This window comes from Erpetoichthys calabaricus, chromosome 9, assembly GCF_900747795.2.
Source record: "Erpetoichthys calabaricus chromosome 9, fErpCal1.3, whole genome shotgun sequence".
NCBI classification, from domain to species: Eukaryota; Metazoa; Chordata; class Cladistia; order Polypteriformes; family Polypteridae; genus Erpetoichthys; species Erpetoichthys calabaricus.
The window spans coordinates 92,138,203-92,154,329 of record NC_041402.2 but is presented as its reverse complement, the minus strand read 5'-3'; the positions used below and the strand labels follow the sequence as shown (position 1 = coordinate 92,154,329).

At 36.6% G+C, this 16,127-nt stretch overlaps 1 protein-coding gene across 2 annotated transcripts in view; it reads right to left on the bottom strand.

Annotated features, from left to right (window-relative positions):
* The window catches only part of LOC114657184 (early activation antigen CD69-like), a 50,595-nt gene extending 43,689 nt beyond the window's left edge, over positions 1–6,906 (bottom strand). For both annotated transcript variants that reach the window (XM_028808923.2, XM_051931840.1), the window contains exon 1: positions 6,795–6,906. In XM_028808923.2, the coding sequence (XP_028664756.2) occupies positions 6,795–6,831 (37 nt within the window). In that variant the 5' untranslated portion in view covers positions 6,832–6,906. The remainder of the gene's footprint in view (positions 1–6,794) is intronic.
* Positions 6,907–16,127: the final 9,221 nt, after the last annotated feature.

Genomic DNA, 16,127 nt, shown 5'->3' with positions numbered 1-16,127 from the left:
TAAAAACTGCTCAACAAATATGTTGTCTAAATCAAAATACATATGTTTGAGAACATTTGGAAGGCAAAATGCAACAGCTAGGAATTGTGGCCAATGGCAATTCTGCAGTCTTCATCAGATGGCCGTGTTCCTAATTGCTACAGCACCTGAGGGAAACTGGCTAACTAGAGGTCCTTCTTGTAATATTATAAAGCATTTTATATGTTTGTTTTGGTTTCTTTAGGGGGGATTTTCATATCAGGATGCTGTTTCTTGAGCTACAGTTTGTTTTGAAGAAGTTTTATTTTTTTTCCACCATGTTTATGTCATTTACGCAACATGTTTTGAATATATTTTGATTGTAAGATCACCGTGGTAATGATGTCAAGGAAGTAATGATATACTGTAAATATGGCAGTCATTTCCGTATCCATTTTCTCCTGTTGGATAAACATTGATTTTGAAATCTTTAGTGCTGTTAGTTTTATTTCAAAGTAAGCCAAATCACTTGGTTTGACTCTTGATTCTCATCTTGCCCTTCTCTTCCTAATTGCTAGGTACAATCAATTTGCCAATTTACACCTTTGCCTGTCTTATCTATTTTTTTCATCTTCTGGTCTAGCTGCTTCCTCTTGTGCATCATAGAACGTATTAATTAAGCTAAATGAGAAAAGATAATACAAAGACAGAGTAGGGAAAAACAGTAGAATTGTTGATTGAGACGATACCAAACAATGACAGATAACATCAGTTGTTACATGCTACTTCAGCTTCATGGGCACCACCTTGGCATATGGGTTCATGAATCGCCCATTGGAGTGATTAAAGAAAAACAGTTTTTCATACAGTATTAGAATGAGGATGCAGTTCCAGCTGCAAACAGAAAAGACATAGTTTTTATATTTCAGTTAGGGTTTTTTCTCTGACTCAAGTGTGTTTTTTATTTTTTAAATCCTTTTGTTATCTTTTAGATATTATTTCATATAATATGATATCAGTTCTGTTTTTGGATTTAATCAATGTGTATCTAGTTAATATTGTACTTATTATTTTTACAATGTTATGGTATGTTATTAACTTATGTTTTTTTTCTATGCCCTGTCTCCTTTATATGGAGCATAAGCTGTTGAAGCCACCTATTGATAAAGCTGGGGTATTTACTCCAGCAGTATAAAAGGAAAGGAGAGGATTCTTGAATTTCCTGGTTTTGACTCCACATTCATTTTAAGATTCTGTTTCTGGCTTGTGTATATTTCGATCTGTCTGCTTTTAGGGTTTGCCTTTTAGGTAAAATCTATTTTGCTTTTTGTTCCTGCCTTGCTTTTCTTGTTAAAATTTTCCAATCCATTTAATAAATTTAAAAAAAGCAATTTTCTTTGCCCTTAAAGTAGAGTTTTCATGGTTTTAGTCTCCATTTTTTGTAGACAGTGTGAACATTTTTATGTTATGTTAGGTAGAATGCCCAGAGGGGACTGGGCGGTCTCATGGCCTGGAACCCCTGAAGATTTTATTTTTTTCTCCAGCCGTCTGGAGTTTTTTTTTTTTGTTTTTTCTGTCTCCCCTGGCCATCGGACCTTACTCTTTTTCTATGTTAACTAATGTTGTCTTATTTTAATTTCTTATTTTGTCTTTTATTTTTCTTTTCTTCATTATGTAAAGCACTTTGAGCTACTTTTTTGTATGAAAATGTACTATATAAATAAATGTTGTTGTTGTTTCAAAGCCTTTGCCCCATTTTGGGCTTGTGCAAACTAAAAGCAAGCCTTTTGAGTTTGTGGCTAAGCTATTTGAGATGGTGAGGCCTCTTCCTTTGTTGCTGACCTGTAAGCAGGTTGAGTAGGTCTGGCTTTTGTTATTGAGGCCTCCATTTCATGTTTGATATCTGAGATTGTCAGGTTCACAACAATGGTGACGTTTCAAATACAGTGAATACGATTTTGGTTGATAAGATTACCAAAGAGAAACATGGAGAATGTTTTAAATGGTGGTTGGAGAAGCATGACAACTCCCTAAATAAAATCCAAACTGGTGTCATTGCATTTAGTTACTTTGAATATCCCCTTACTGTTGACGTAATCTTTCTGATCCAGCCAACATCGCTATTGTGATTCTCGCAACACAAAATGGTCAAAAAGGGTGAGCAGGCCCCAAAATAACAGAAGTTAGACCAGTGCTCATATTTATCAAGCATCTCAGAGCAGGTAAACTGTCCTGACTAGCTCAAAAACCTCAGAAGGGCAAAATTTTGCTTGTACTTTTAGGAATAGGAGTAAAAGTATTTTATCAGTTTTTCTAATTTAGGAGACTACTCCAAACTACGAGTGCTCCAGAATGCAGAGATAAGCATGCACATCCCAAGAAAGGTGGATTGTTTTGAAAAATGCTGGACAACAAAGAACTTCATCCATCCATCCATCCTCTTCTGCTTATCCGAGATCGGGTCGCAGGTGCAGCAGCTTGAGCAGAGATGCCCAGACTTCCCTCTCCCCAACCACTTCTACTAGCTCTTCCGGGGGAATTCTGAAATGTTCCCAGACCAGAGACATAGTCCCTCCAGCATGTCCTGGGTCTTCCCCGGGGCCTCCTCCTGGTTAGATGTGCCCGGAACACCTTACCAGGGAACTCCTAGGATCACTGGGACACACAAACCCCTCCACCATGATAAGGTGGCGGCTCGAAGAGGAGAGCAAAGAACTTGTAAAAAGATATTGATTTGACAGCGATGGAATTATATTTATCTCAAATTTTATATGTTACATGATTACACGTGATTTGAAGCCTATGTGCCACTGCTGTCAGCCAAAATGAAAGTATAAAATTACATTTAAAATGAAGCTTTGCAATAGTGATGATCTATGTATATCACAACCAAGTATTTTCCAATTTTGCAAATAACTTTAATTACCCTAAAATGCATGAAGTAATATGCAATTTATACATTTCTCCACTACTCCACATGAAGTAATGTTAAATAAAGTAGAATTTATGCAAAGTGGTATGCATATAAAGAGCATTGCCCCAAGTGTTGATGAGCATGCAGATGTGAATCACAATGATACAACAGTGTCAACACAGAGGTAATAGTGGGTGCATACCGCATTGTAGTAGCCTGCATATTAATCTGAAAATAGATAGGGCTGGATGGGTGATTGACACAGAATTGTCACAAAGGTATGCTGAGCTTTGCATTCCATGAACCTCTGGAGCATTCCCATTACATTTTACAAGCCCAGGAAGGTACAAAAAGGCATACAAAGACTCCCTGGGCAATGGATAAATAGAGCCTTGCAGAATATAAGGGGGAATCACGGAAAGAGGTACGGGACTGTGGAAGATGCATGGAACATCGTGAGAGTGGACATGATTTCAGAAAAAGTGCAAAAATAACCATGACTAGTTTCAGTAAAACTATTACTTTATGAGGAATTTTCTGTTGGCATAACAGCATCAAGGTGATTCATCTGAAAGTAGTGCTGTGGATCACCCACCCATTCATCCATCCCCTAACGCTGCCTTATCCTGAGCAGCGTTCCGGGGAAGCATAGAGCGCAAGGCAGAAACAATCCCTGGAGTATTCCTTTAAAAACTTTTGCAACCACCAGATGTACACTCTCTCCACATTCTTAAAGCTCTTGGCCTGGATGTAACTTCTGATCCATAGCAAAGACTCCACTACCTAAGGCATGCTGTACCAAAGGCTGGAACAATCCCTTTTACTCCGAAGAGTAACATGGTACTATACTGGAAGAGTGAAAGACTTGTCTGTATTGGGGTTAGATTTGGGTACCAGAAGTCCAAATCTTACTAAAATAAAACAAATTACAAGATCAAGAGAGGGACCATACATAAAAGCCACATCTTGCTAAGGATGGGAGTTGACAGATCAACAACTGTCCTGCAGAAATAAATTATTCTTGCTCCTTTTATAGAGTTGCTTCGGTTGTTGGCTCCTTTTTCTTTCTCTTGGCTTGGAGTTGAGTTTTGCTTTGATTTGTTAAATTTGACTTGACTGTATGAAATTTTATTTTTTTGTGATTAAAATCAATAAAAACATAAAAAAGAAGTACATTTTATGCTAGCAGAGGAGAACACTTTGTGTAAAAGCTCAATGAGAAAATTGCAGTAGCACCCACAACCAGAAAGTGTGATCAAGACAAAGAAGAAAAAGAAGGAGAAAAGCTCCAGAAGAAAGAAGGAAGAGTTTGCTTAACCTTCTTTCAAGTGTGCCGGAGAAAGCCGACATGGAAGGATTGGAACAAGGCATCGCCTACACCAAAACAAAAGTATACCTACTTCGATTCTGAGAACTATCAATTGTAACTTAGTAGCTAGGATAAAGCCTGCTAATGTAATATGTATTGGTATTACTGTAACTGAAAAGTACAACTGGCCAACTTTAATGTAAGAGGCAAAAGAAATAAAACAAAGAATAAAAGTTAATATAAAAGTGGTGCATGTAGTTGATGTGAATAGCACAACTAATATATAGATCAGGTAAGTACCATTAGTAAAACAGTTTCAAGTTATTTATATTTTTTATATATTAAATTATATTTACTATTATTTTAATACAGTACGTACTAATAGCAGCTTATATACTTTATGATTTTTTTCTTTTCTTTTTTGTATTGCATATTATTTATAACAAAATAATAAAATAAAATAAACAACATTTTTATTACTTGTAACATTTTGGCATAGGTTAGCCTTCATTAACAACATAATAAAGGCTCATATGGCAATCCTGGTTAACATTTAAAGATATCACAAAATGAATTTCAGATAAATCAAAATGCAGCTTACTTTCAAAGATCTCAAATACATTTTAAAATATCTCAAATACATTTTGATATATCAAAAATTGACCTTACATGCATTTTAAACATCTGAAATGTATGTCACGATATCTCAGAATCAACTCCTGTAAAACGTCCAATTCTTTCAATGAGATTTCCTGCCAATTTTAAGTTTTCTTGAAATGTAAATTTATGGTATCTTGAATGTTTACAGGAAATGATTTTCTGATATGTTAAAAATGTATTTGAGTTAACTTGAAATGCACAGGAGGTTATTTTGACATATCTGAAAATGCACTTCAGACATCTGAACTTGTCTACAGATGTATTTTAAGATATCTCAAAATGAATTTAGGTTAACTTAAATACCCTTAAATGCATTTCAGATATCTTAAAATGTACATTTCAAGATATCAATCATTTATTTGAAATGTCCTAAAATGCATTCCAGATATCTTGAAATAGAGGTATTTTCAGATACCTGTAATTCTTTAAACACACACAAAGTTATTTTGACATATTTGCAAATACATTTCAGACATCTTAAAATACCTACAGACAAAATGTATTTGGGGTAACTCATAATGCACATATTTAAAGATATATTGAAAGGCATTTCAGATACTGTATCTTAAAATATACAGCGTATCATTTAAAGATATCAGGAAATCTATTTGTAGTGTCTTAATATGCATTTCAGATATCTTGAGATAGAGGTATTTTCAGATACCTGTAATTCTTTTTGAGTTATGGTTTAACACATATTCAGGTGTCTCTACATGTTCAGTTGACTTGCCATTGCCTCAGTTATTAAATGTATGCAGCATGCCCTAATACTTCTCTCTCTCATGATTTTTGATTATTGTTAAAATATTATAATTACTTGAACTTTCTTTATAATTACACTTTAAAAACAATATAGAGTACTCATAGGATAAGCTCGGTATTTTTTGAAGCTAAAGAACTTATTCACAATTGTGGTGTGATGTCTTCTGCTTTACACGCTTATTTAGCGATTTTATAATTTTACTAAGTAATGCAAGTGATTTGCAGCTGTGATGAAGGGTTTGGAAGGATCATGTGTAAAGGAAAAACTTTTTATCATTTAACTTAATTATAGGCATTAATATATTTTGTGCTAATTAGGAATTAAGAAATTCAACAAGAGTGACTAATTTGCTGTTATTTCATATTGTATGGCAAGAACTCTCAAAACTTTACACATGGACATTAACAAAGAGGAGGTCAATGTACTGAATTAAATTAATGCCAGTGAGTACATAAATCCTAATAAAACAGCTTGATTGATTTTTTAGCATCTTGTACATACAGCACAAAGCAAACTTTAAAAATATGACTGCCATTAAAATTAAAAATATTTTCACATGGCAAGGAATATCATTTAGCCACAGCATTTTGTAAATACTAAATATTATGATTAATTATAATTAATCTTTGAATGCGGAACTATAATGCTTTAATGCAGCTTATGTAAAGTAAAACATTAAAGTTCTCTGATCACATCACAGTACTCTTATCACACAAAGATACAACATACTGTATGTTAATCTATCTGATAATGTTTGTCATGTTGCTGAGTTTACTGTATTGTATCTGTTTGCACCTGATATTGCTTTATCACAACCACACTGTATTTATTTACAGTTGTGGACATTTGATGTTGTGGTATTTATGAACAGAATAAATTAACAGTCTTTCACATCTGTTTTTTATGCCTACTTGTACTGTACAGTACAAAAAGGTTATACAGTAATGGATACTTGGCCTTAAACAGTCATTTAACCTCTAAATTATTTTCATAGTTAATTCTAAAAGGTATCTTGACACAGTATTAAAGACTGTGTTTTTATATTATCGATCCCAGTTTAATATAAAATTTTTTACTATTATATGGAACAGTATAATTTGTCTTTTCTCCAAAAAGGCAGACTCAATTCATATTATTAAATCAGTCCAAAAGCATAGTTTAGATTTAGATTATTATTAAAGTTACTCTACCTTCTTGTTTTCCCGTTTCTGTGTCCCCTCTCGGCATATTACTGTAAATGTTCTTTGATGATTTATTGCTCAAAGTGCTTCTCTGCTGCTAAAGGGCTCAGAAGTAACAAACCATCAAGTGTTGTCTAAAGAGGAAGTGCTGACCAGTCGTACCGTAATAATAGGCTGAATTAACAATGTAGGGTTTCTAAAGACATTCTGAAACTACAAGAATGGATACATTTTTGTATAGTTTTATATACAGTACAATTTTAAAATTATAAAACATAGAATTTTATAAACAGTTTGGTAATAATGAATAAGATAAAATTTAACTTTTCAGATTTTTTTAATTTAAGCTCCTGTTGCACACATATTAAGATTTTATCTTTACATAAATATATTTTAGCTTTCTCACTCTGTCTATCTCGCTAATTCTCTCTGAATTCTCTCTGAATTCTATGTTTTATAATTTTAAAATTATAAAACATAGAATTTTATAAACAGTTTGGTAATAATGAATAAGATAAAATTTAACTTTTCAGATTTTTTTAATTTAAGCTCCTGTTGCACACATATTAAGATTTTATCTTTACATAAATATATTTTAGCTTTCTCACTCTGTCTATCTCGCTAATTCTCTCTATATATATTACAATGATGTCTTCCTGTGTACGTAAGCTTTGTCTGTTTTTCAGAAGGGAAATTTGTGAACATCATAATTCTAAAATTAATCACCATTATTATTTTGTTCTGCACATACAGGTGAAATTTAAAATTGACAGATGTACCTAGGAAAAGATGTGTGATGGACACATCACAGTTTTTATATTTATTGTTATTATGCATTTTAAAGGCAACAGAAGGTTCAGGGATACACAGTCACAGACAACAACTGGAGAAAAAGTTGGCTTGCCCCTGGCCTTCACGCTGGAAGTGAACCAAACCAGAGTAGTGTTTAAAGCTACCAGAAAGACTACAACTGAGTGCAGAGGTGGGTGGACTAAATATTTAGGATGTGGGTGATATGAATGGTATGTAGAGGAAAAGATAAATGACTGTAAAACTCCTTAAAAAAGTAAAGCCAATGAAATGCCAATGAAAGCAAACTTGCCTGCCTCTCTGCTTCTCTGAAGTAAGAAACTATTCAAAAGTTTTTACTGAGACTAAGTTAAATTAAACCTGTGCTGCACATGGCCAAGTTGTTTCAATTTGGGGGAAACATTGTATGGTAGCTGTTAGATTATCCTGAAGATAGGCAGGGCTGGATACTTTATTGACAGAGACCTGTCACACAGGTATGCAGATTGCTGTATTCCACAAGTTTCAGGAAGGTTCACACTACAGTCTGCAAGCACAAGAAGAATTAAGAATGCCAGCAGAGGAGAGGAGAGCCCCATTCAGCTGGTCTTTGAAGGCACAGAGAGTGGGAAGGATGATCAAACATCTTGACTGTGTTACGAGATTGGTGCAAGGGTAGCTGTGTCAAGTGCATATTTGTGAGTTGTTGAGACTCCAGTGTTATTTATTTACAGTATTTCTGTTCAAATACTAGATGTTCTTATTTATACGCGGGTTTAGGACTGGCCTATTGCTCAGCACATCTTTACCAGTAGGCTCATGTTCATCTGCAATGGGAAAAAGGTGAGCAGGAAAGACAAAGAGAAGGAGCCTTTTCTGCCATGATTGGAACTGTGGATGACACTGGCAGAATTTCACCAGCTCCTACTTCTACAGATTACTTAAACAGAGATATTATCTTTGGTACACTTGGGCAAGGACTTGTTGTACCATTTGCTTGACAGCTTGCTGTTAAACAGCACTTAGATATTTTCATTTTCTTATCATTATGGACTTGTTTGTCATATACTAGCTAACTCACATTCTCACTCATCTGTTGCCTGCAACATAATGTGACGTGATGCGACACAACACAACAAACCAGTTGCTCACTGTTTTCCTTATCTTAAAAAATGCACAAAATATGCGTTTTTTATTTTCAATAATTAAATATATTTTTATGAATGGTTTTGTGAAGGTCTGATGAAGGGGTCCTTTGGGTCTTGAGACTCTCATGCCTTGCAGAGATTGTGAGGGTGTCCCCTATGCCAATTAGTGGGAAACAGGGCACCTGTATATTGGACAATGGAAGTAGAGGGGGGCTCAACCTCCCCCCAGAAAAAGGTTATGGAGAACTCTTTTGGTCACACCAGTATAAACAGGGAAGAAATGGGAAGGAGTTCAGTTCACCTTTCACATACAAGGACACAAGTACTCAGCTTGATACCCTTTTCCAGCCATTCCATAACAGAGCCAAACTCTCAAAGGACAGAGCTCAGGGTTGCAGACATAGGCTGAAGAAAAAATAAAGTACCAGCATGCCTGGTATCAAAGAAGTATTTTGGAGTTCTTTGTCTTTAGCGGTAAGACTGCTACATTTTATTTACATTTTATTGATAATTTAACAAGAGGTTTCTTTTTTTGATTAGTTCAGTGTTTTAGTTTTCCTATAACCTTACAATTCAGATATGCTAATTTTCCACTAACACAAAAGATCAGGTAGAATTTGTAATGATAGTTGATGTTGATCTGTGAACCTGAGCGCTAATAGTGAGGTCTGAACTAATTTACATACATGAAGCGGTAGTAGGAATTGTTGTGTTTGCAAAAAATGTTGTACATGTCTATGATTGTTCAAGTAAAGAGTTATGCTTTTCCAAGCATCGTGTCGCTGAGTTATTGGAACCCACAATAAAAACAGCACATGATGTCAGGAGAGTGGGTTTGGAAAAGACAGTTCAAGCCAAGTAATTGAAAAAAAGGAAGAAATGGAAGGTCCACAGCCACCCCCAAAGCTTCAGTTGACTGGTAATGTAGCTGAAAACTGGAGGAGATTCAAACAGCTTTATGAACTCTATTTTATTTGCAACTGACACAGATTGTAAAGCGGAAAAAAGTATCATTTTTACATGTTGTCAGGGACAAAGTGCTTGGAATTTACAATAACATTGGTCAACAAGCATTTTGCTACTGGGATTCTTTCATCTGTACTTTAACAAAGTTCACTTGCTGACTCCAAATCTGAAAACCGTTTTCGTCAAGCACGTCCCATTTTTTAGTTATGATGTTCCAGGTCTTGGACAACTAGGGTGACTGGACAGTAAAGGTGATGCATTTCAGCATTTAAGAAATAAGTTTGGTCTCGAGAAAAGTGAAGCTAAAATTAAGGAAGGTGTTTTTGTTGGCCCTGAAATACCTGAACTGATGCCTGAAAATGAATTCAAAAGGAAACTGAAGCCAACTGAATCAGCACCCTTATTCGTGCAGGTTGTCCAGAATTTTCTTGACAGTCACAGAGCAGATAATTATACTGAGCCTTTGGAGAATATGTTGAAAGTATATTAGCTTACGGGAGCCAGAATGTCACTGAAGATGCATTTTTTACATTCTCATCTCGACTTTTTTCCACCAAATCTATGTGATGTCAGAGATGAGCATGGGGAAAGGTTTCATCAAGATATAAAGGTGATGGAAAGTGATACTGGGGAAAATTCACTCCGAGCATGATGGGTGAATACTGTTGGTTCTTGCAAAGAGAGATGGATGTGCAGTACAAGCGTAAAAGCGAGTGCCTCCAATATTTTTGGGCACACTGACCTCACTTTTATATTGAGGTAAATTGACATAAATAAGCTTTAACGTGTCTCTGGTATCGTCTTCTGGTTTGTTTTCAGAATAAACACATCAAAACAATTTTGGTGGGACATAGTCCAAACTCCAGATATCATGTTGATACAGTATATTATGTTGATATTCACAAGTGTGAAAACGTCAATGATGTGTATTTCAAAAACCTGATGTGCTTGCTTAATTCCGATTTCATATATGAAATCTGTGTAAATAATAAATAAAGAGATTAATAAAGAGATGCTCTGTAGCATCAGCTCAGTAGCAAACAAAAAATATTTTTTGTAGACCAGTGTAATTTTGTCTTTGAAGTTTGGTATGAATTAAAACTGAAACAAATTTCTGGACAAGTTTGAGGCATACTGCATACCTTTAAGAAATGTGACCTACAAAAGACATCAATATTTTACACACACACGGAAAGCCAGAGAAACAATTGATCAATATGTGACGGAGCTGAGAAACAGCAGCAAGACATGCAAATTTGGTGAGCTTACAGACTCTTTCATCAAAGATAGAACTGTATGTGGAATACCTGTGCTAAGAGAGAGACTGCTTAGAGAACAAGACCTAGATTTAGACAAAACATATGCTATGCAGGGCTGCTGAAACTGTAAAGTCACAAGCCAGAGAACTGATAAGTGAAAACTACATGTTCACATGTTCTAGAAAAGCGTGATAAACAAATGGCATCCGAAGAGAAGAAAGTGGCACAAGCAGAAAGTTCCAGAAACGATGCAGACAGAAAATATCGCTCCAAGTGTAATCGCTGTAGAATGCTGCATAGACCAAGAAAGTTATTTGTAAAACCCTCAATGAATGTGTATTATGAATTCAAATGATGATGATCAAACTTCAAAGTTATGCACTAAATGCTGTATATATGCCTGGAAAGCGGATGTGTACAGCAGATACACTGTCCAGAGTAGCTGATCCAAAGTCTCCACCTGATTATCAAGTAATTGAAGACATTAAGGGTATGTGAACCTGATTATTTGCCTCTGGCAAATGCCAAAATGCATCTAATTAGGCAGGAGACTGAGAAAGATGGGACAATGATGTAGGTGAAAAATACTGTACCATATTAAGTGGTTGGTCTAATGTGAAAAAAGACTAGTATGAATCTTAGTGAGTATTGGAACTACAGGGCTGAGCTGACTGTTATTGATGGTATTATTTACAAGGGCAGTAAAACAGTAGCTTCACAAGGATTAAGAAAAGACATCAGGTCAGGTCAGGTCAAGTCAAGGAGCATTCACAGGTACAGCACATTGCCGCACCCACCACATGACGAAACAGCTTAGGATCCTGGTTGGTAACACCCCAGGCAGAGGCATGATCCAGTCCCACATCATGGAAATGGCCATCTATCTGGTGCAGCCAGGTGTTATGTGGGCATTCTTTTGGCCTGGTCCAGCCCCTTGGATCCTCAACAATGAGGAACCTGTGAACTGGATTGCCCTCACCACATGGCAGTAGTGCTCTGGTGCTCACTCACAATGCAGGTAATGTGCCTCATTTGGGACTCTGTGAGCAACCACTCATTTGGCAGAAAGTCAAACCAACAGTACCTAAGGAGTCCAGTATTTGTCTCAGGTCACTGGATAGCCTCCATGTCTCACAACCATATAGCAAAACAGGAAGCACCAGGACTCTAAAGACCTGGACCTTTGTCTCTTTGCAAAGATATTGGGAGCGCCACTCTCCCCTCACCAGTGACCTCATGATCCCCCATGCTCTCCCAAACTGTCTACTGACTTCATTGGAAAAGTCACCAGAGACATGAATATTGTTGCCAAGGTAAGTAAACCTCTCGATGAGGTCGATTTTCTCTACACAGGCAGACACACTGCTGATGGCTCAAGAGGTCATTAAAGGCATCCAGGAAACTCCTTGCTCAGTCTCCGTTTTACCCCTGACTGCGACTCTTTGAGGAACAAATTTGGATGTGTGTAATGCTTCAATTTCTCTGTAAGCAGGATGTGGGTCACTGGACCACAGATGGTGTGTAACTTGCTCACAGATTTCTCTAATAAACACCTTTTTATATGCTTTCAGAGCCCTCACAGCAATCCTTCTCATTTTCTGGTACAGACAGGAGTTGCCATTGAGCTGTGTGCTGCAACTCCTATCAAAGATATCCAGGATGCCCTGCGGGATGAAACACCTCCTTCTGGGAGCACCAGCCACACCAACACAACACTCAGCAACCTACAGAGTCTTGTCACTGAAGGTCTCCCACATTTCATTATGATCAGGAGTCACACTCAAGTCTGCAAGTTCCTCACACAGACTCATTAGAAACAGCATGATTTTGGAGTCTGACCAGGTCCACCCACATTCCCCTAGAAGGTGGTAGCCTAATGGACCTAAGCTGGATCTTCAGAGTAGCAACAACAAGTCTGTGGTCAGAATTCATAAACTGGGCACTTCTGTAGCCTCCAGCATCTACCCATGAGGATGTGATTAATCTCCTTCAACACACCACCAAGTATTGGAGAACCAAGTCCAACGATATGGCTCAGGGTGCTGGAACAAGGATCCAGAGGTCCGCAGCTGCTGACCTTTTGCAACATCAAGGAACATTGGAGTCACTTTCACCATGGTCTCCAGATCCATGGGGACCAATACAATCCTCATAGCCAGCCCTGTCAGTACCAGTGGTCTCAATTAAATCACCCATGACCAGAGGATTGTCACCTCGCAGGCACCCATCAACCATCGAGTGATGACATCACTAACATCCCCTGGAACATACACTGAGATAACAGATGAGTCACCCAGAGAGTGACTTAACCTGAGTCTCATAATTTACATTTGTTCAAAGGAGTGACATTGGACACAATTAGTAGAAGCTGATCCGCCACAGCAACAGCTACTCTTTAAGTATGACAGCCATCAAAGTGACTAGACCAATGAAAGTTGTGCACCTCAGAGAGTGCCGCCACTGAAATGCAGGATTTACAAAGCTCCTGTTGACAGCAGAGGAAGATGATCATCATGCTGGAAAAAAAAGATGTTTCATGTGCTTAAAGGGGTGAGCCGCTTCAAACTGGGACCAGAGTGCTGCTGTGAAGATGCCTCAGCACCACACTAGTTCGGCTCCCCAACAGGCCTAACCCCTTTGGCTCTACAGTGGTTTAGACTCTTGAGAGGATGAGGCTCCCCAGGCCTTTCCCCCATTCCCTTCATAATGCGAGCAGCCTTCTTAAGGGCGGCTACAGCAGAGCTACTCCTGTGGAGAGCACAAAGGAGTCCTGTCTGCTGTTTTGGAGCTGCATGAAGTTTTTATGGTGGCTGGAGTGCCAATCCTGCCACCAACCCCCAAGTTTCTCCTGCCACTGAGGACCGTTTGCAAGGGCGAATGCAGTTTGACATCATATCCAGGACATAAGAAGTCCTCATTTTCCACAATCCAATGGTCTGGTGGAAAAGTCTGTGGGCATTATTAAACAGCTCATGTGCAAAGCAAAAGACAGTGGAAGCAATTTTTATAAGGCTCTTTTAGCATATTGCAGTTCACCATTAGGTTGTAACTATTCATCAGCTTATCTCCTAATGGGTTAACGTATTCATTCCAATCTGCCAGTAAAAGATTATTTTTTAAAGCACCGGATGATAAGAAGATGAGACAGTTCAAAGAACAACAAAAAGCTAATCAGAAAATGTATTTGGACAGAGGAACACAACATTTACCAAAACTATGAGAAGGGGACAGTGTAAGGTTCAAAGATAACACAAACACATCAACACCAAGACTGTCATAAAACAACTGCAACCCAGATCTTACTAAATTCAAATAGAAAGTAGAGTAATATGGAGGAATCAACAGCATCTCCTGAAGGAAACAACTTTTAATCAAGAAGAACACTCTAATGAGGAGCAGGAGAATGTTGTTGAAGAAAGAGTAAAGGAACAGCAACAAGTACCACTCAGGTAATCAGCTTGTCACAGGAAATGTTCTGAAAGACTGATTCAGTCATTTTAAAACAAAACAAAGAATATGAAAATTTTTGGGTATTGGCTATTATACATAGTTTGAAATAGTGAAGTTTAGAATACTGGAAAATATATTGATACCATGTTAAAGAAATGACAATCTTAGATTAATGCTTGATTGCAGACTTTCACTACCTAATCCTCAACTCTCACTTACAATTCTCTAGAAGTTATATAGCCTTGCTATTTATAACTCCATGCTTTTATAGTTTAATAGCCTATTTTTGTGTTTAAATAAAGTAATGACTTTTCACTAGACTATTGGCTGAAATTATGTTTCTTAAAGATAAATGTATGCTTATATTAACAATTTAGCATCTCCCTTAATGATTTCATTGACTGCATTAAAAGGCCTCCTTTACACTTGACCTCAAACCAGAATTGTAACACATTTATATCAACGTAAATATCTATAATATATTGTAGCAACGTTTGTTAACCCCATTACCGCAGTGGTAAGAACAAAAAGCACACACTTCAAATAAGGCACACTACCTCTTTTCTGCTTTAATTAAACATTGCTTTCATTTCCCTTATAACAAAGTGTTTTCTCTTTTACTGTTAAGGTCTTTGCTAACTGTTATAGAAAGTGTTGATAAGAAATACAGTTTTGGCTTTGTTTAACAAAATAACCACACATTAAACTGTTGAGCTTTCTTAAATAAGAATAATGCATTATTACCGTAGTTATTTTGGAAAGAATTTGTCCATACAAGGTAATTTAGTAGTTTTCAGAGTTATTGAAGACTGCATTGTTTTTTATTTATATTATTTTTTTTATTTTCTGAAATAATGGTATGCTAAAAACTTTAAAATCTCATTTTAATTGAAGCTACAATAATTAATATGCATAATATTAACAGCATAAAATGTGATATAACAATCAGGCTTTGTGAGTACAGAAAAGAGCAACCTTATGAACGGATATCATGAATGAAATCTCTGTTAGGTCACAGTTTCATCCATCTATTTGCAGATAAACTTTTCTTTCGCAATGTAACACCAACCCATTGGCAATTCTGGTAGCAATTAATAAGAGTCAACAGAGGACACCAGTCCATCAGAAGGCAGATTCATCAATCTAAGTAACTGTATGTGTTAGGACTGCACATGTGAACCCGAGTCCATGGAGGACACTGATGTGACCACAGGGAAAAGTCAAAAGAGAAGTCAGTGGCTGCCAAAGCTCTATGAGACAGAAACACTATTAGCTATGTTGTGGTGCCCTATTTCAAATATATAGATTTTTTTTTATTAATAATATTTTAATCATGACTTTTTTCAGACGTACAGTATATGTTCATAGCACTGTTACATGAGCATGGTGAGATGTACTAAATACTGCATAACTCAGAAACAAAGGAATAATCTTTGGATGTGAGATGGTAGTTTAATATATTTTTCTATTTTCTACCTAAAAGCAAAAGTGAGTTTTGTCAAATTGGGTTAACTGCCTTTTAGCTAAGTGTTACAGCCTGGCATAGAGTACTAGTGTATAAGGGGCTATAATTGAAATGGGACAACCTGGTCCTGGAGATCCATGCCAGCTGCAGACTTTAATTCCAACCAAATCCTTAACTATAAAGAAATGTTTTTGATTTAATGAAAAGAAGACATAATTAGATATTCTGATCATTGTTGTGTCACTATTCTGATTTGGCAAAAATC